The sequence below is a fragment of the Vespa mandarinia genome, chromosome 11 (genome assembly GCF_050613455.1).
Source record: "Vespa mandarinia isolate Hongniang chromosome 11, ASM5061345v1, whole genome shotgun sequence".
NCBI classification, from domain to species: domain Eukaryota; kingdom Metazoa; phylum Arthropoda; class Insecta; order Hymenoptera; family Vespidae; genus Vespa; species Vespa mandarinia.
In genome coordinates, this window is record NC_140820.1 from 7,049,479 (window position 1) to 7,071,965 (window position 22,487).

General features: G+C 28.1%; 1 protein-coding gene and 1 long non-coding RNA gene across 2 annotated transcripts in view; one reads left to right on the forward strand and one right to left on the reverse strand.

The window, feature by feature from the left end:
- The window catches only part of Sema1a (semaphorin 1a), a 330,413-nt gene that overhangs the window by 10,560 nt on the left and 297,366 nt on the right, over nucleotides 1-22,487 (reverse strand). Inside the window, exons 3-4 of the mRNA XM_085660320.1 lie at nucleotides 10,102-10,198; nucleotides 1,050-1,459 (exon numbers count right to left, since the gene is read on the reverse strand). Coding sequence (XP_085516446.1) covers nucleotides 1,050-1,459; nucleotides 10,102-10,198 — 507 coding nt within the window. The remainder of the gene's footprint in view (nucleotides 1-1,049; nucleotides 1,460-10,101; nucleotides 10,199-22,487) is intronic.
- On the forward strand, nucleotides 19,518-22,456 carry LOC146872683 (uncharacterized). The gene is made up of 3 exons (XR_014982710.1): nucleotides 19,518-19,853; nucleotides 20,049-20,079; nucleotides 21,087-22,456. It is a non-coding gene; the product is annotated as an uncharacterized LOC146872683 (long non-coding RNA).

The following is a 22,487-nucleotide window of genomic DNA, read 5'->3' on the forward strand; positions in this document are numbered from 1 at the left end:
TTTAACTCGATATTATAATATTTATGATAATGATTGTTATTACTTGCAATATTTAATAATTTTCTCCAACGATATTTTATATTAGGTGGACCGGAAAGTAATGTCACTTTTTTAAATTAAATTCTAACGAATAAATTTTTAACAATTTTTAACAATTTTTAACAATCAAATATCGACATGCGCAGAAACGACATTACTTTCTGGTCCACCTAATATTTAGTGTTGTTTTTCTGAATGAAGATAACAATTAAAATTTTAATATTAAGTCGTTAGAAAATTATAAAAATTATTTAACGATATAATTAGATTTTTAACGAATAGATTTAATAATTGTATACGTAATCATTATTATTTTTGTTTTGTTATAAGAGAAAGACATTGTCGGTTTAAAAGTTTTCATTAAATCGTAAAAATTGAAAGAAAGATGTTAATGTATATTTTATTTTTATAAATATTTAGATTAAATTTTGTAAGAAATAATATATTACTTATATTTATAATTGTTATTATTTCTAATCGTTTAATAAAAAAAAATAGGAGATTTAAATTATGAACAATTAAAAATATACGCACGAATATTATATGTACATATCAAGTCTTATAAATTAAATTTTCAACGAACGAATCTCTTTCAAATCCATTTCATAATCATTATTTATATTTTAATAATAATAAAAAGAATAACAATAAAAAATTATCAAAATCGTAATAGAATGATATAACAATGTTTCTATTTTTAAAAAATTTAAATTCTTAATGAACACAATTTTGATATCCAACAATTTTTATCTTTTTTATAATATAACAGAAAAAAAAAGAAAGAAATATCAATAAAAAAACAATATAAATATCTAAACCGATAACAAATCTATATCCTTGTAATTTTTACTGCCATACAATTTATATTTTTCAATTGGACAAATCTTTCGTATCTTTACTGTTATTACTTTTGTACGATAAAAAAGAAAAAAAGAAGAAAAGAATATCACTTAAACGTAACTATTAAAATAGCATAATGAAATAGTTAAATTCGTAAAGTTGGTACTCACCATTAAGACTCATCGAGTCGTATTGTTCGGTTTGCAATGGTTCCCTATAGATAATGGGATCCATTCCAGCAAAATCGGCGACAGTTCCGGTGTAAAGTTCACCCTCGACATAAACGAAGGTACTGTTGTGTTGAGGATCATAGGGACACCTAGCTTGTCCTCCCTTTTCCTTTATCATCGTGTAATTACCTGCGTGTACGAGGTAATCGCGGCACATCGGTTTGAAGGCGTTCGTTGCGCACACCAAAAGGGTGTTCGAGCTCGTCTTCACGAGTATACGTATATAATTCTGGCAATTTTCTTCCGGCGTCCCTTTGACGACGCACATCTTTACGTCCTTTTCCGTCGAGTACCACGTGAGCCTTTGTTGCTCCGTCAAATCGGTCAAGCTCAGGTTGTGCACTAAATTTCTGAAAAAGGACAAAAACAAAAAAGCGAAAATAACTTTTTATTCTTTATAACTTTTTTTTTTTTTTTTCGTTTTTCTATTTATCTTTTTGTCCTTGTCTTTTTTCCCTTTCGAAAGATTTTATAAAGCAGCGTTTTTTTTCTTTTTATGAGAATACAATTTCATTTAATGATACAATTTTTTGATAACAAAATTATCTCCAGTCGAAAAGTCATTAACAATATTGCAACAGTTTATAAGACATTAATTATCAAGTACATTTCAATGATATATTGAAATTGAAGAAACAAATGAAGAGTAAGAAAAATGTGATGATGTAAAATGAAAATAAAATTTTTGTAAAAGATATGAGAAAGTATTGCGAGACGTGTAATTATGAAATAAAATAATATGAATGAGATAATGAGAATGAAAATACGAAAGAAAAAAAAGAAACTAAAAGAAAACGGAATATATACTTTATAATTTTTATAAAAACAAAACAAAAAAAAAAAAGAAGAAAATAGAAAAAATTTCTAATTGAAATATTACTATTAAATCGTAATAATCTATAACGAAGAAATTACAAGAATATATTAATTTAATACTAGACTATAATAATTTAAAGAATAGGATTAAAAATGTAAAATGTAAAATATAAAAATAAAATTCTTGTATAATATAAAAGAAGAAAAATTATAAATGTGAAAAAGAAGAGGATGAGTTCGTGTAATAAAGAAATAATATTATGCAAACGACAGTAAGAAATAAAATATACACATACACGCACAGGCATACGCACGCACACGCATAAAGGAACAAAAAAAAAAAGAAAAAAAAAAAGAAAGAAAGAAAAAAAAATCGAATATAAAGTTATATCGTAAAATAAAAAATTGAAGAGCACATCAAACAACGATTTTATTTGAGGCTACTCTTCTCTCATCATTTTCTAAGCGTGAAAATTATGCAATTTCTTTGAACGAATCAGAACATCTTCTTTCTCTTCTTCTTCTTCTTCTTCTTCTTCTTCTTTTTCTTCACTTCCACCATCTTTACCCCATCCTCCTTCTCCATTACTTCTTCTCTTTAGGGACAACGAAATGCGAGAAAAGAGACACGAAGAAGTCGCGGACATTTGCATTGCAAAATCGAAATTAACAGGAAGATTCGATTTCGTAGAAACTGCGTATCTCTTCATTTACATTCGACTCCGGTTTTTATCCTTTTTGTTTTCTTTTTTCTGTTTTCTTTCCTTTTTTTTTTGTACTTTTTTTTTTTACCGACCATCCAAATTAAGAATGCAAATATGGACGGTATACGTAGGCGATTCGGACGTGTATCGTGTTAACGGTTCCGATTTTCCTATCGTTGGAAAGAGAGTAACGAATAGAAAAAGATGAGAAAAGATAATCATCGTTACTGTTCAATACGAATTTCGTATCGACCTCAAGAGACAATTCAAATTTCGCGCTCATTTCTTAATTGTTTAAAGTGAGGGAAAAAAAAAGAAGAAAAATCCGCGATGCGAAAAAGGCGGGCTTTTCGAACAAATTAACTTTTCTTTCTTTTTTTCTTTTTCCTTTTTTTCTTTTTTTTTTTTATAATATATTTTGTCGTTTGTTCTTAAGAAAAATTATAAACGTGAAAAAGAAAAAGACGAACTCGCGTGATAACGAATTAATATTGTGCAAACGAGATAATCGTACGAGATTATCGTTCGATTTTTTTTTCTTTTTTACTCTCGTTTTTCTTTTTATTTTTTTCAATATTTTACCGTCCGATCTTTGTTTCAAATTATCGTTGTCCGGTCTACGATATTTTACTGTTGTAAGAAAAACAAATACAATGGACATTAATCCCGTAATTTCATTTTCAATTTTCATCCTTCGCATGTTTCATTTTTTTTTTTCTTTCTTTTTTTGTTTTTTTTTTCGCATCTCTCTTGTAATTCTAATTCAAGCGTAATAAAAAAAAAAGAAAAAAAAAAAAAAACAAAAAGAAAAAAGAATCGACGAGATTTACGGGAGAGAGACCCCAGCTTTTCAAGCGAATTAATTGTTTTCATAACGAGTTTGTTTTTTGTTCTTTTTTTTTTTTTTTGTTCAATTTTTTGTTCCTTTCATTTTCAATAATCCTTCGATCGGTCTTTTTTCCCCTCACAAACGAATTATATTATAACGAATGCGGACATGTAATTGAATTTTTCAATTTTCATCCTTATTTCTTTCCATTTTTTCTCAGCTTTCTTATGATCCTAATTCGAGCGTCAAATAACGACGAGACATCTTTGTAAGACCTTTCGTTTCATGAAAGCGCTCCTTTGAGAGTATGAAATTTCTGAAGTTTTTACAGACGCTCGAGTTACGCGTAACTACTTAGAGCTTTTCAAAGAACGAAGAAGAAGAAGAAGAAGAAGAAGAAAAGCAAAACCCAAAAGCAAAGAAAGAGAAAGAGAAAGAAAAAGAGAGAGAAAGAAAGAGAGAGAGAGAGAGAGAGAAAAAGAGAGAGAGAGGGAGAGAAAAAGAGAGAGAGAGAGAGAGAGAGAGAGAGAGAGAGAGAGAATAATGAGATATTCACGTTTGGAAACTTCTTTTTGAAGGTTTTTTTTTCGTTTGTTAATCTCAACGACGACGTCGCTTCGAAAATATCAGAAAAAGATTCAATGGAGTGAAAAAAGAAAAACGGAAAATTCTCTCCTGAGATTCTCTCTCTTTCTCTTTCTCTCTCTTTCTATCTCTCTCTCTTTTTATTTTCTTAATCAATTCACGTAACACTCTTGTGATCAAACGAAATATAAAGATACAAATAAAAGAAAAAGGAATTAGATTGTGATTTATATATAAAAAAAAAAAAATCTAATTTATTAAACCGTTAGGGAATAAATTTTAATATCGATTTGAAAATGACATCATTCTTCGTACGTATATAGATGTTACTCATATTCGTTCGCGTTAAATCGTTAAACGTTTAGTTACCATAATTAGAACTTTATTCGACGAACACGTTTGTTCCCAGGAGACAAATTGTTCTAACAAAAGACAAAGTCAAAAGTAAGTACTTTACCAATGAATACATTCGACTAGTGGATCGTTTAGTATCGTTCGTCATTTCCATTTTCTCCGATTCGAAATGTTCAATTTGGAATTTTACTTTGTGCCAATGTTAAGTTCAAATGTAAAGAAGACAAAAGCAATTTACAAAGACATTTAGTTATAAATAATTACGGTAAAAACAATTAATGATTGTTAAAGATCTTTCATTTTACTTTGAATGGAGATCTAGTTCAATACCTGTTCTCTTTTCTTTTTTCTTTTCCTTTTTGTTGTTTTAATTAGATTCCGATATTTCGTTTGATCGACATTACAAAGGTGACGCGTGAATTGATAAAAAAAAAAAGAAGGGAAAATGATAAAGGAAGTGTGTCTGTGTGAGAGAGAGAGAGAGAGAGAGAGAGAGAGAGAGAGAGAGAGAGGAGAGAAAATCTCAAGAGAGAATCATTTTCCATTTTTTTTTTTTTTCGTTTCATCGAATTTTTTTCTGATATTTGAAATCCGATGATAACGAATGGGATACTAGTTAAAGATTTTCTATGGAACCACTTTACCATAACGTATTACACATATATCGATTATCTAAATAGGATCGTTATCTATTCTTACAGGTCTATATATTTAATTATTTATTAATAATAGTTTATTAACGATCTCGATGTATAGGGAAATATTGACAAAATTGGAACGCAACCTAAATAGAATCTCTTTCGTTTTTTCTTAATTAAATATTTTTCTTAATTAAGCAATGCAATTAGGTCTTACTGATAAACAACGGATTGCGCTTTTGGGAAGTGAAAAAGAAGAAAATACGATTGAGTGTATGTAAGTAAGAAAATAAGAAAATATTTCTTTACTGACTCCAAATAGATGTATTAAATGAAAATAAAGACGATGAATAATTTGTACTCAAGAAAAGAATAATAAAAAGAAAAAAAAAACAGAAAACAGAAAAGAAAAAAGAAAAAGAAAAAAGCTTATCATTTTTAAATTATCTTCTTTTGATCCTATTAAATATATTGCACTAAACATAATCTCTATATTTACTAAAAAGAAATTATATTAAACATTATATTAAATATATAACATATAAACATTATATTAAAAAAAAAAAACTTTTTTCATTTATCTTCTCATTGTATTGCTCTAATTATTATTATTTACAGATTTCTCTCTTGATTCCAACTTAAAAAAATAATGAATCAAATTAAGCAACCATTTCTTCTCCATTTGTACCATTTACATAATTTCTATTCTTCTATTTTATACGTACTAAGAGTAATGTAGAGTAATTTCGAGTGAGATAGACTAGCGAATTTAACGTTTTGTAGGTATAGTCCAATTTTCTGAATATTTCTAGTGACAATTATTAAAAAAGAATTTATAAATAATACCTTTTTGTTAGTTTTCAATTAAAAAGAATTAGACAAGTTATTTATAATATAGGAATTAAATAATCAAAAATTTTCTACTTCTTCTTTAAATCATAATTAACTAACAATTTAACAAAAAAAAATTAATAACATTTTCTGAATACAATCCATTATTATATCATTCAAAGTTTATCTTTATAATCGTGCGATGAGATATTGTTACTGAGAAAAAAGTGAGTCATCAATCTCTGATTCTCATGACAGATGGTATGATTTTTTTCAGGGATAATTGATTCATCGTAAAATTATACACTTACGATGTAAACCCGATTGTTTACGGAGACGATGGATTTTTATTTTTTATATTATTCATTTTTAATGGCGAAGATGTATTATGTGCTTTCTTAAATGAAGTACAACAATCAGAACAACGTGTACCTCGTGTAACGTGAAGAAGATACAAGGGGAAATAAAGAACAAGAACCTATTTCATCTGGTTGTTCGGCAAGTAATTAAGAAAAAAAAAAACTCCTGTAACAAACATGCCAAATAAAATGCTAAATGTTAATTAATTCAATCGTTATCAGGATGTAAATTCACCGAATTAGAAAGAGTAGGAGACGTTTAAAGCGGCGAAAGTAAAAAAATGTGCGAGAAATTTGAGCGAATTCAAACGTAAACGTTTCCTTTATGGGAAATTCAATTTCGGATGAAAATTTTTCAAATTTTGTAGTCCAAAAGTCTGAAGAAAATTTTGAGGAAGAAGATAATACTGAACAGCGTTGGGTATAGGGAACAGTATAGCTGTATATCGAAATAAGACGACTGAATTCGATGTATAAAATGAGATAAGTGATTTTACACTCTTACTCTGAATTATGTTCAATTAACTTATTTGGATTTTATTTATTTTTTTAAATTTTATTTTTAGATTTATACGATCTCTGTAGAGAGATTTCATGCGAGTAAAAGAAATAGTTTTTCTTCGTCTTATTTTCAAGATCGCAATTTTTTTTTTTTTTTTTACTTGGATCAAGACGCCTTGAATCATGGGAAATTTTGGAAAGCGATTTCTTCTTTTCTTTTCTTTTTCTTTTTACAAAAATTTAGAATTATTTTAAAATTTTAATGTTGATATTACAACTTTTTATGTATCCACTTTTACAAATATATATATATATACATGTATATATATTATTTTTCTTTAACCGTTTGAGCCCCAAGCAACGCGATCGCGCTGTTCAGATTTTATGTCGAGAAAACCCAGCATATTTCGAGCATTGTAGACAACTGACGGTGCGGATTGTCAAATTTTTCAAAGCGATGAAAAAATACGAGAATCACGTTACTTACCTCAAACAGAAGCGTTATCGTGCTGCTTGGGTATTTTCAAACATATATAGGAAAAACGCGGTTGCGCTGCTTGGGATTCTTCGACAATGTTTTTTCGATACCGTTTGGGATTCAAACGGTTAAATATCGATTAAATTTACGATGTATTGAAGTTTGAAAAAAGATATGAGCCATCGTTTTCGGAATTATTATATTTTAACCCTTTATGGTCCGAATTTTTTTTTTTTTTTTTCCATGAAAAAAGCTATAATTATTTGGTAAAATCTCGATAAATTAAGATGTTACAATGGCCCATAGAGGGTTAAAATATAATAATATTATTCGACGAGTATCTATCAAATTTGGAATATATTAGAAAACTTTTTGTTTTTATCGATTACTTAATAAAATATATCTGTGGTGAAATAAAGAAAAAAAAAGAACGATCCAATACAATATATAATACATAGTATATAAGTATATAATATATATCATATATAGTATATAATACAGGACAACCTTCCACTATTTTTACGTTACATAATTCGTCGATTAATTAATATTAGATAGTTATACATAAAAAACGTCTAACTTTTAATATTATGTTAATATTATTATAAATCGAATATTTTATACCTAACAAATTAATATTTAACATAAATATTGTTAATACAAACAATTTATGGACAAAGAGTTTATCTAAATATCCCATATTAATTCTCTTTTGATTATCCATTTTATCGCTTTCGTATAGCATGACTCATCTCTAATAAAACTAATTGTAAGATTGTTATTAAACTATCGAATAAGAAAAAAAAAAGATGGATGATACTCGTTCGCATGAATTCTTTGTATCTCTAAATCAACATCGATGAAATTACGAATCTGCGTCAGAAGATTAATTCTACGATGCAGAAAATGATAACACATCTGTTCTAATAGACAATTTAAATATTTTCACTGGCTAACTAACTGAGTAATTTAGATGCTAATTAAATTTAACCATTAATTTTCCCATTATTCAAGTCATTTCTTTTTCCTTCACACAATCAACAAATTAGTTACGATTATCATTAAATATTACAATTTTCGATTAATAAAACATTTTTCCCTAGTATTAATAATAAAATATGATACATCATTTTACTTTGACTTAATTGTTAATATATAAAAATTAAAAAAATTGTAAAGAAAAATAATTTAATCACCAAAAAATAATGAAATATTGACCTTCACTTTCTTTCGTTTTGATGAGCAGTTCAATTACAACTAAACGGTGAAAAAATGTCTTATCATTAATGTATTGTCATTTCGTATAAATCATATTATCTAATGTTTACGTTTTCTTTTTTCTTTTCTAGTAAATTTTTCTGTGCCATCAGGCAAAAAACAATAGCTTCTTGATATATGTAGTTATATCTTAGAAATACGTGCAAAGCTTGACTCATACTATGTTTATTTAAAAATATACGATGTTACCTCAGATGTGCTATCATTTTGTCAAATAGAGTGTATATATGTCTAATGTGTTTTAATTTATATTCGAGAATAATTTGTAGAAAAATTTGCTGTAACGATTTCTGCTTTGATCTATTTCTAATCGTATTTTTTCTCTCTTTTATTATTATTTTTCTTTCTTTCTTTTTTTTTTGTTTAATTATTTCTCTTATAGACATAAATCGATAAATCATGTTCGAACGAGACGATTATAGTATATAATAAAACGAAGAGAGAGAGAGAGAGAGAAAGAGAGAGAGAGAGAGAGAGAGAGAGAGAGAGAGAGAGAAAGAGAAAGAGAGAGAGGGAGAGAGAAAGAGAGAGAAAGAGAGAGGTAGAGAGAGAGAGAGAGAGAGAAAGAGAAAAAGAGAAAGAGAGGAGAGTTTTCGAGTTCGATGTTGACGTATCGTCTCGTTCTCGACGATCGTAACACGTTCGAAATTTAATTACTATCGTAATTACGAACTATCACTCATTCGATGAATGTCGGTATATTGATCGATTATTCGTCGAACAATTTTCTTTTAGAACGTACATAGAAAAGATGAATTTTTCAAATTAAAAATAAATTTCTAATGATGGGAGAGTTTAATATAATATAATATAATATAATATAATATAATATAATATAATATAATATAATATAATATATATATATATATATATATATATATATATCTTTTCATGAATGTTAATTAATCGTAGAGTAAACTCGAAATAATCTATAGATTGATGATATATATACTTATATATATATATATGCTGTCAATCACTTCTAATTAATATGATATTCCATCAAAAGTTTATACAAAATTATTAAGTCTAAACAAAAAAATTTTCTGTTTAAAACAATTAGAATAATAATTTTAAAAAGGAGTAAAATTTTTAGTAGATCTAAATATTATACTATAGAACACATACACACACATACATACACACACACATACATACATACATACATATATACATGCTAATGTACATATACTATAGATATATAAGATAAGCTTTGTGCTTATAATTATTTTTAAATAAAAAAAGAAAGATTAGAAAAACGTGGTCGAACTTTTGATAGACTTAACAATATAAAATCAAAAAGCCTAACTTATATACGAATGTATGTATATTATGTGCAAAGAATATAATTTATTTTTAATTTATTTTTAAATAAAAAAAAAAAATAAGAAAATTAACGAAATGAAAGTTTCGATAAGATTTAATATTATAATATTAAACACGCATCTATTATTCATATATATATATATATATATATATATATATATATGTAATTACTAATCAACGTAATATAAACTTTCGAAAAGTTATAGTCGTAATAGAAATTAAAGTAAAGAAGATGAATCGAATAGTGGTCCATTTAATTAATAGCATTCCAACAAAATGAATCCTATATTTACCTTCCACCAACCAGAAGATAGTTGGCATCCCTGAGCACCAGTCGAAAGTAATCTGTGTGCGTTTCATTCCCCGTAAACCTGAACACATCTTCGGCACCTGAAAAAGAACACCAGAATAGGGTAAAAGATTGGTTAGTTTTCACTCTAACGATTTAAAAAAGGGGGAGAAATAAAAAATGGAATTATTTTATTCATCTAATTAGTTGGACTGCTAGTCGAATCATTGCTCGATGGTTGGCCAATGCGATTTTGTTCTTTCGTTTTCTTCTCTCTCTCTCTCTCTCTCTCTGTCTTTCTTCCTCTCTCTCACCCTCTTTGTATCTATCTATCTCATTCATTCATTCTTTCATAATTCTCAACGGAAGCCAAGTTAATAAGCGTAATAAGTTTCCTTTTGACCGTCGCAATAGCGTCGAGGAGAACAATGCCTGTGGCCGATCATTAGCGAATTTCGCGTGTCGATGAGTACTTTATCTTACGATCGAGGGTAAATAAGAAGTCTTTTGTTTCGTACGGGCTCTCTTCTTCCTTCTCTTTTACCCTCCTCCTTTTTCACTCTCTGTCTCACTCCTTCTCATCCCTCTCCCAAGGGAAGACTGCCGACGTTACGTTCTCTTCTTCTAATTAGATGAAGAGAAAGGAAGAGAGAAAGAGAGAAAGAAAAAGAAAAAGAGAGAGAGAGAGAGAGAGAGATTTCTATGAAGCGAAGGATACCTATTTCTTTCGTTGTAGAAAAAAGAAACATTAAAGTAGTATAAGGTGAAATTCTTCTTCTTCTTCTTCTTCTTCTTCTTCTTCTTATTCTTTTCTTTTTCTTTTGCTTTTTTTTTTTTGCAATTATTATTTTTTGCCTCATTTTATTTTATTTTATTTTATTTTTTATTTTTTTTTTTAATGTTTCTTTAGTGACTGAAAGTAAATTTTCTTTATCGACAATATCTTTGAATTTAATATTACAATTTGATAATACAAGATGGTGGAAATAGAAAGAAGTAGCGAGAGAGAGAGAGAGAGAGAGAGAGAGAGAGAATGAATTTTGATAATGAATGACGATCGAAAGAAATTCGATAATTAACGATAAGTTTGAATAATTTGAAAATATATTGTGAAAGACACTTCTTTTTTTCTTTATATTTTTTTCCATTTTGTTTCTTTTTTTTTTTTCTTTTTAATTATAGAAGAAAATTTGTATACAAAAGTAGTCGCGCAATTTTCCCTTTAATTCGGAATTTTAATGGAAACCAAAAAAAAAATAAAAACGAAAAAAAAGGGATGAAGAGATAGATGTCCGATAATGAACGTAGAACGTAGTTGAAAGATTTGAAAATAAAAAGAGAAAAATGGCTTTTCTGCTTTTTCTCTTTCTCTCTCTCTCTCTCTCTCTCTCTCTCTCTCTCTCTCTCTCTCTCTCTTAATTTTTTTGTTTTCATAGTCTCTTCTTTTTTTTCTTTGTTAACGATCGAAAGAAATTCTTTAACTAAAAGAAATTGTAACTTTATTTTTAGTTTGATACATTAAAAGAGATAAATGATAAATAATCAAATAGATCGACTGTAATAAAAGATGAGGATTGAAAAACTGTATGAAAATATAATGAAAAAATTGAAACCCTGTTCTACCTTTATATTTTTCTTTCTTTCCTTTCTATTTTTTTTCTCCTTTCTTTTTTTAACGATCAAGGTAAATTTTGAAATAAAAACATGAAAAAAGAAAGATCGCAATTTCATCCCCCATACGAGAACTTTAAAAAAGATTGAATGATTCGTTAATGAACTATGGATTTTTCTTATTTCTTAACAGTCGAAAGAGATGTTTAATCTAAAAAGAAAAAAAAAAACAAACAAAAAGAAAAGAAGGAAAAAATTTTTAAATTAGAATTTCAATAGAGATAAAGATATTCCGTAGTAAACGACGGAGCTTGAAAAACATTCGAAGATACAAAGAAAGAAAAAAGATTTGATCCAGTTTTATCTTTATTCTTTTACTATTTTCTTTTTTTTTTTCTAACAATCGAAAAAAATTGTTATAACCCAAAAGATCGATAGCAAGCAAACAAAAAAAAAAGAAACCAATAACAAAAACAAAAAAGAATAACGGAAAAGAGGACGAGATCTATTGGTCAAAAAGTATGACCTAGTTTTATCTATATTTTTTTACTGTTTTGTTTCTTTTTTCTTTTTTTTTTTCTTTTTTGTAACGATCAAAGACAATTGTTATAATAGAAAAGATCGATAGGAATAAAAAAAAAAAAAACCAGAAAAAAACCGAAAACAAAAACGAAAGAGCGGATGAGATCCACTCGTTAAAAAGTATGACCTAGTTCTACCTTTATATTTTTACTTTTTTATTTTTTTTTCCTAACGAACGAAGAGAATTGTTATAATCGAAAAGATAAAAAAAAAAGAATATAATAAAATACCAAACATAAAAACGGAAAAAGGATAAGTAGGATAATATGAGAATAATAGGACAAGAAAATCCTTTAAAAAAAAAAAGATAACGAAAAAGAGAACGAGATTAACTAGTCAAACAATCTGACCTAGTATTATCTTTAAATTTGTACATTTTAATTGTTTTTTTTAATGATCAAAAAAATTGTTACAATAAGATATAACAATAGTACAAACAAAGAAAAAGTCAAAAAACGATAAAAGGAAGGATAACGAAAGAGAGGATGAGATTAACTCGTCGAAAAAAATCTGTTTCAGTTTTATCTTATATTTATATTATTATTTTTTAATTATTTTCTTTAACAATCAAAGAAATTTGTTATAATAAAATATAACAATAGTTATAAATAAAGAAAAAGTCAAAAAATGAAATCAAAAACGAAAACGAAGAAAAAAAAAAATAAAAACGAGAAGGATAACAAAAGAGAGGATGAGATTCACTCGTCAAAAAGTCGTCCGATTAATTAGTTTCGAGTCGAGTCGAGTCTCGATGGAACGTGATTTAATTAATAAAACCGCGAAAGGGTGTAGCGTACGAGGGTGAGACCCAATGGATTCGATGATCGACGATGATTACAACGCGTTTTCCCACGAATTTTCACGGCGATGATTCGATAAACGATCGGAGTCACAATTCCGACGTAACGCAATACGTATAGAACACGTACGCGTTATACCAAAGTTACACATAGATATATAGGGCACATATACAATCGAACATACAACAGCTTCGTTTTCGATCCGTGCAATTTGATAGGCGAATAGGCGAGTGGTAACGACCACCAATGGTGATGAGGGGGAGAGTACGACGAACGGGCCATTATCGAAGGATCATACGTCTTGCTGTAGAAACGAATTAACGTCGATGTTATTTCCCGTACCATTACACAACAGAAAGAGAGAAAATAATCTACAAATACACATGAGTGTGTGTGTCTGTGTTTGTATTTGTACAAAAGCAAAATAGAGGAAATAAAATGGAACTAATTGTAAAATAATTTCTTTTTAAGCTATTTATTAAAACTTGTTCCGTTAATGTAATTATACGAAAAGTATCATTTTCTAGGCTAACGAATCTCATGGACTTTCTTGAAAGAATAACAGAGAGAGAGAGAGAGAGAGAGAGAGAGAGAGAGAGAGAGAGAGAGAGAGAGAGAGAGAGAAAGAGGGAGAGAAAAGTAACAAATAACTTTAAATATATATGTATATGAAATAAAATAAAACTAATTACGAGAGATAATTTCTTTTTACGTTAATTAATTCTATTCACGTTTTATATAATATTATAATTTAATTTTACGATTGTTTACAGCTTACTCATTTAATACAAGTTGTAATATAAAAAAGGAAAAATACAAATTATCAGAAAAAATATTTTTGAAGGTTTAACAATAATTGAAAATTTTTATAAGAATACGAGAGAAAGAAAAAAATAAACAGAAATAATGTAATAATAGAGAAAAACAACGTTAAACTAATTACCAGAGATAATTTCTTGGTTTAAATTAAATTTATTAATTCCATTCACGTTTTAGATAATATTATAATTCAATATTACGATATAACTTATTTGTTTAATATAAATGATATATATATATATATATATATATATATATATATATATATATAAAAGAAGAAAAAATATTATTAAACGTGAGCAAATATTTGTAAAGATTTAAAATTCTTATAAGAGAATCAAAAAGATAAGCTGAACTACTTACGATAGATTAATATCTTTTTACATTTATTAATTCAATTCACATTTTATATTATATTTTAAATTAATTTTACGATTATGTACATACATACACGCACATATATGTATATATAGTTTATTCATTAATACAATTGATAGTATATAAAATGAATTACTGATATATAATATAAATATTTTTGAAAATTAATAATGGCCAAGTACTCTCTTAAAGGAATGAGAAAAAGATAGATAGATAGATAGATAGATAGATAGATAGATAGATAGATAGATAGAGAGAGAGGGGGGGGTGAGGAGAGAAAGAAAGAGAGAGGGAGAGAGACGAAACGAAACGACCTCTTTCTCTGATTGCTTCTGAAATTAAACTGAGAGTTTGTATTCTATATTTCTATCTTCATCTCTCTCTCTCTCTCTCTCTCTTTCCCTCTCTCATCAAGTTACTGCTTCATTCCGTTATCGTTTTCCAAAATTAATCGTCCGATTCCAATCTTTCTGCGGCCATTCTCTCAATCACGAAAAGACGTCATGTAACTTCGATTTGTCAAATAACTGCCTTTAGATAAAAGACAATTTTCCGAATACATTCGATGAATCGAAAAGTATTCAAACGAAGGAAAGTGATTGAAAAGTTCTTCAAATTAATAAATTAATTTATATATTTAACCGTGTCACGATATTGTTACATTGGAAATTCTCATAATAGTAATTAATTGTTTGTTAATATATTGTTTTTTGTTTTGTTTTTTTTTTTTATACAAAATAACGTCACACGAAAAAATATGTTCGAAGAATATTTCAGACAAGATACATGTTCAGTGGAGACTTGAAAATCGATATAAAATGTAAACCACATTGAAAGTGAAGGAGTAAAGAGAGAGTATGTACGTGAGAGAGAGAGAGAGTGAGAGAGAGAAGAAATAAGTATCGATTTACACGTGATCGAAAGGTGTAAAAATCTGACCGTTGTGGGATCAGATGAACGATGAGAAATTTGAACGATAATGAAACCCTTCGTTAATGTTTTTTTCTTTATATTATTGGTTTATCGAATTGCGATATTTTTTCATTATTTATTTATCTACTTATTTATTATGTAATACAGACAATAAATGAATGTAATCATATATATATATATATAATATATCTGTCAGAATAAAAGTTAATACATTGAGAAAGGTATTAATTTTGTAACAATTTTATACAAACATATATAAATCTAAAGGATTATTATGATAAAATCAATTAGGTATTCATTGTCAAGTTCGAACATGATCATAAGTGCGAGAGGATCATATAAAGCAACAATCGTTATTGATGTCATTATTTAAAAATTTGATATTTGTTTGATAATGACATTTTTAAATATCGTTTTCAAATGACATTTTCAAATGATGTTTTCAAAATATGATTTTTACGTCGCTTATCAATCGATGAATTTCGTTAAGATTCTACAGGATCGTGTATCCTCTGGGACGAATAATTTTCGATCACTTCGATGTTCATTGAAGAAAAATTTTCATCACTCTGTGTGTATGTTCCTCGTTTCGCTTTTAACAAAGATTTTCGATGGAGAGTCACAATTACGTTCAATGATTATCTTCTGTATGAAAATAAAATATATTTAACAAATTCGTATATAATGATTAGATGTTGAGTAATGTTGACGTTAAACTAGAGTATTTATCTCTCAAAATAATATTAGAGTTGCCTTAACCGAACTATAGCGTTGAGTTTGACTGACGTTTACGAAATCTGTAGAGCAACTGTTCTCTCAGCGAATATTTTGACTTGAATGTTGCAACAAAATTTGACAGTACTTTGAAATAAAAATCCAAGCTTTCCTCAGTTATTGATATTTTCGTGGAGGGATTGAATATTTTATGGGGATAGGTGGAAAAATAAGAAGTATTTCCATTGGTTAATCATAGAATTTACCTTCTGACCATTGATATTATAGAGAAAAATGGATTTTATTATTATGAATTTTAAAGATTGTCAAGTTGATTATTATTTCATGATTTATAGCAGGATATAGTAGGATTATAAAAGAAAAATATTACTTGTAATTACGTTCGAAGTTTTTTTTAAATATTAATAAATATAACTTATTAAATATTAATTATTAATACAACTATTAATACAAGTATTTATGTTAGAATTTGATTAACAGTCATAACTAATCATTTATTTCACGGTTCTATGTTCATTTGTCAGATCGTATTAGATCGTATTAAGCTGTAAATCTTGAAATTTTTTCGGATCCGTTTACAGTCGTGCATTGATAGTAATAAAGCAAGCAAGTAAATGGCCTGTTTATGGTCATTGGATCAGTTCATTTTTCTTCGCTTTCGTCCTTTCTTCTTCTTTTTATAGTTAAATTTATGATACTTTTTATGATAACTGAAGCCTGAAATTATGGCAACGTGAATTTTTTCTTTTTTAAATGGTTATATTTTATAAGAAATTTCTTACAAGAAATAATCATTACACTTAATAACAATTTAATAACAATGGCAAAAATATACGTTTTCTAATAATATTTACAAATTAGTAATAAAAACAATAAGTAAATTTGTAATCCAAACTTTATAAGTATAATAATAATAAAAAAAAAAGAAAAATAAAGTAAATTTAAAATTTACAAGTACAACAAAAATAATAATTAAGTTTGTTAAATAAAATCAATGAAGCATGATGAAGTAAAGAAAAATAAATATTGAATTTACTTATATAAAAAAAAAGTAGTGAATAAACTTATTAAATAAAATCTATTGGTATAATGAACAAAAGAAAAGAGAGAAAAAAAAAGATAAAAGAAAAAATAAAGTAATAATAAACGTTGAATCTATAAGTATAAAAAAAAAAATATTAATTAAATCTATTAAATAATAAAATCAATTGTCACAATAAAAATAATAAATAAAATTTTAATCATCTGTTATTCCTTTTCTTCCCTCCCCCTCCCCCTCCCCCCTCCAAAAGAAACCTCAAATAATCCTTCAGCCTTGATCTTCTAAACAAAATAGAAATAATAAATATAAGGAATTTTCTAATCTTGTTTATATTACTATATAACAAATAGTAATTAATTGAAGATAATTGATAAAGATCGTTCGATCGTGAATTGAATGAAAAAGAAAAAGAAATGAAAAAACGAGTACGGAGAAACTTCGAAAAGGAAATCAGAAGTGGATTTATCTACTGCTATACCACAAATCACGTAGCTAAGTTTCTTCTTCGTCCTGTACGAACTATAATCGAGGAACGTGGATTTGAAAATATTGAACGCGTTCGAAGTTACGCGAGGCGTGCCTCGTCAAACTTCGTAGATCGAACTTTGTCGACAGATAGATAGATAGATAGAGAGAGAGAGAGAGAGAGAGAGAGAGAAAAAGAGAAAGAGACAGAGAGATATGAGGTAAAGTCTAAAGGATGTTAGAGTTACGGATAGCTAAGATCAAAACTCTACGGGGTGTCCTCTTAAACTTGCATTCGATTTCGATATGTACATACATATAGATGAGAAAGATTTGAATAATATTCATAAGAAGTATCTTACGTAAAATGATCAAATCAAAATAATTAAATTCATATCATTAAATATTGTTTCATATTATTATTCATTCTTACATCTTTTCTTTTTCGATAACTTATTTATGAAAAACAAAAACAAACAAAAATACAACAAAATACAAGAAAATAATAAAATATATAACAAAGAAAAAAAAAAAAAAAAAAAAAAGAAAAACAAATCAGAAAGACCATAAATATCCATTTAAATAATCAAACGAAACTCGACAATACTAACTTTGAAAAATGTATCCTATCTCGATATTTCCGAAGTATCAAATTCGTTCGGTCGGAAACCACATTTTGTCACGTTACTCAAAAGTATTCCTAGATATTAACTATGCATATATGTATGTCTGTCCGTATGTATGTATGTATATATGTATATATGTATGTATATATATATATAAATATGTATATATGTATGTATGTATACTATGTATGTAGAAAATGGTATGTATGTAGAAAATGGTAGTATAACGAGCTCCTAAAACTTTCGACGTCGGGCTTAATATCTCGAAGAAATTTCATACCCGATGAAAATCTTCGAGACAGCTTGATGATAAAACTCTTTTAACCATTCTCTCTTCCTCTCTCTCTTCCTCTCTCTCTCTCTCTCTCTTTTTCTCTTTATCTCTATTTTTCTTACTTTCTCTCTTGCTCTCTCTTTCTCTCTCTCTCTCTTTCTCTTCATCTCTACTTCTCTCACTTTCTCTCTTGCTCTCTCTCTCTCTTTTTCTCTTTCTTGTGTTGCCGAAAGGCCAAGTTGAAGGAGACGGGATAGCTATTATTCACCAACCTGCTCTTGCTTACTGCTATTACTACGTGAAACTAGGTAATTAACTAGGTAATTATCAAGAAAGATAGAGAATATCTAACGAATAGTAATTAAATGTACGATCGTCTCACCTATTACTTTAAAAGCATATAGACAAGAGATAAAGAGATAGAGATATAAAGAGAGATAGATATAGGAAGATATATATATATATATATATACACGCACACACACACATATATATATATATATAAAAGAAATGAGATAGAAAAAGAAATAAAGTATTCTCGAGCATTGAATGTTGATCACTATGAACGTAATTCGTTATTTCGAGCACGCTCTTCGGGGTACTGCGATAAATGAAATCAGCCAAGGGATTCTCACGAGTAGGAAGCGTTGGGTCGTTGAGCGTGAACGGGGCAGTGGGAGTGAGGGCGTATGGGAGGGGTTGGAGAGTGGGGACGGTTGAACAGAAAAGTAGGAGAATCGTTCTAGACGGTTGTAACACGATCGTGCCTCAAATGTCGTGACTTTGATTAAATTCCGTCTTGAAAGTGCCAAGAAATCTACTCTGTACGTGTGTTTGTGTGTGTGTGTGTGTGTATGTATGTGTATGATGAAAGAGAGAGAGAGAGAGAGAGAGAGAGAGAGAGGGTGAGAAACGTAAACGCAAAGCAAATGTTTTCACAGATGCAAACTCGAAGTCTATCGACACTCTCTGTGGATTCCTTTAAGAAACGAAGTCGTAGTCAGAGTGAAATTCCGTGTCGTCGATTTAAAAGTGGAATTAAGGATACTTATGGACGGTGGCGTAGGAGGTTGGTAGTTGGGTGGGAGGTGGTGGGTTAGTGAGGTAGAGTTAGAGAAAGGAATAACGTAATAGCAAGAAATAGCAGAGAGAGAGAGAGAGAGAGAGAGAGAGAGAGAGAGAGAGAGAGAAAGAGAGAGAGAGAGAGAAAAGGAAGAAAGAGAAGGAGAGAGAAGCAGAGCATTGAGAAATATTTCATAACGCACGGCCATTGAGAACGTTAGAAGCGAGACCTCTTCCCCTTTACCTCCGACTATCCCATCATCCCCACTCTCCCAACTCCCAAACCCTTTCCTATGAACGCTCGAACTCGATGCGTTCTCTTTTCCTTTCGGATCACGCGGAATGTTTCTTGAAAGTTTGCCAAGTGCGTCGAACACGAAGAAAAGGAATATACAGAAAGGACTGGGATGGAGAGAGAGGGAGAGAGAGGTAAAAGAGAGGAAGAGAAATAGAGAACAATGTTATTGCACTCCCAAGTTAGAGATTCTTTTTTCTCTTCTTTCCTTTATCTTTTCTTTTTTTTTTCTTTCTCTCTTTCTCTTTTTCTTCAGTTTACTTTTATTTATTTATTTTTCTCTTTTTTTTTTCTTTTTTTTTTTTTTTTTTTGAAACTATCGCAAGAAGAAGTTTTCAAAGGGATCTTCAAGAAAGTTTTGTACGTAGTAAAATTTTCATTCACTGATATAATAATCTTATGTGCGTTTTATTTTATATTATGTTTTCTTTTTTTTTTTTTTTTTTTTTTTTTTATGCGTTATATAGAAAACTATTGAAATGTTTGTTTTTTTATTCTTGTTTCATAGATTATTTTCAATTACGTAGGTAATATCCCTTCGTTCGAATATATATAATCGATTTTAATTTGAAGATTTGTTTCATATCATTAATTTATTTCCGTTCTGATTTATTTTACAAACGCGATTATATAAATAATTTCTCGAAGTAAATTTACTAAGGATGAATATTCCTTGATTCGTTACTTATATGAATTACTTGTACGAAATTTGTAAAGTTTATGATATATTTCAATTTGAGGAATTAAAACAATATATTGCTAAAGTAGGTTTATCGATTAAACAATTTTTAAATCTATACATATATGTAAATATAATATTGATAATAATTTTATTAAAAATTTTTTTAATATTTTAAAATAATATTATAAAATTCTTTTTATAGTGATTATTGTAATTATTTATTAATTATAATATATTTATTAATTATAATATAATATTTATTAACAGTAATAAAAATATTTATATATAGTAGATATAGTAATTATATAAAATTACGTAAAAGTTTTCATAGTTAGTTAGTATAAAATACTTTTATATAACAACAACATTTAATTGGAAATATTAAATATAATTTAAATATAATATATATATATATATATATATATATATATATATTAATCGATTTAAAATATTAATATTAAGAAACAAGCAAATCGCTTTAAAACATTTATATTAATTTATTAAATTAATATTTATATCATATCTGACATCTCATTGAATTAATATTTAATATAATATTAATATTTTTATTAAAACGATTTCTTTGTTTCTTATTATCAATATTCTTTTCTTTCTCTTTTTTTCTTTTTGACTTTTTATTGTCTTTATAACTAAAAAAATATCCTAAATATTGTAATGTCCTTAGCGTACATAAATGAAAAGGAGAAGGGACAATTAACGTCGGGACACGTCGTACGATTCCAAGTCGAGCGTGCCGACGGTTCACGACGAGAACGAGGACGAGGACGAAGAGGACGACGACGACGACGACGACGACGTCGCCGCCACCGACGACTCCGAGACGACGCCAACGGAATTAAAATATTTAAGGCGGCAGATGAAAGTAACGCGACACGATAGAGAAACGCAATAAGGGAATGCTTATACGTGCTGCGGAACCTTATAACGTGACTCTCGGACTTACCAAAGAGAATACTTTGCTGAAACGAACTCGTAGAAGAATCCATTACGATATTAATGTTCGTATTGTGAGCCGTATAGTAATGTGGGAAAAGCTTACGTACGAATGCATACACGAATGAGGTGCCCATCCTCTCCCATAGAAAACTAGAAAAGAGTCAGACTCGGTATATTCCTAGACAACAAGCTCCTTCTTTCCTCGTCCCGTGTGAATGTACTTGAAGAAAATTATTATCCTCTCTAGCGGGAAAAATTACGAAGAAAATGGGCAAAAATCTTTACGAAAACAATAAGTTTTATGTATAAACACAACACATTTGCGCGCATTTTCTTATGAGTCTTTTTTTTCCGAATGATCTATTACGTTTAAAAAAAAAAAAAAATAGAAAAAAAAGAACAATATTTGTATCGTTGTGAAATTGATGAAATGTTTTTTATTATTATTAATTTAAATAATTTTTCGTAATATAAAAATTTTCTTGTAAATTTGGCTAGTCTACTTTTTTTTTCTCACGCATACTTTCTTTCAAAGGATAGATTACATTAAAAGAAAATGAATTATTTTATTAATATAATTTTTTGTAAAATAAAAATCACAAGGAAATGTTAATTTATACATATTCGTTCATAGCATTTTCCAAATCGATAAATTTTAACGAATGAAAGTTTTGATTTCAAAAATATTTATTATATATGGATAGATTGATTAACCCTACTAGTTATGCACACCTCAAAATAATTTCAAGTTGTGCACTTGGGATGCGTTGCACTTCAGGCACTTTGAGCATGCTGTCATTTATACAGAATGAATAATTTTAACTCCAAAGAAATACTGTATATTCTTTGAAGTCTCGGAAATAATAATCTGTAGGTTTGAAAACGCATTTCCAATTCTGTCATTATAAAAAAAATTCATGAATCATACAATGCACAAATTATTTCAATTGAGCTTAAAGTTGATCTGCAATATCCACAGGCACAACTAGGATTAAATTAATAATAACAATATTTTTCTTAAAATTCTTCTAATATTTGTTATCATTTGCAACTAATAAAATAAAAACGAAAAATATAATCGTTACTTTCGTAAATGTATTTCATTAAGTAATAAGCGATTAAGTAATAA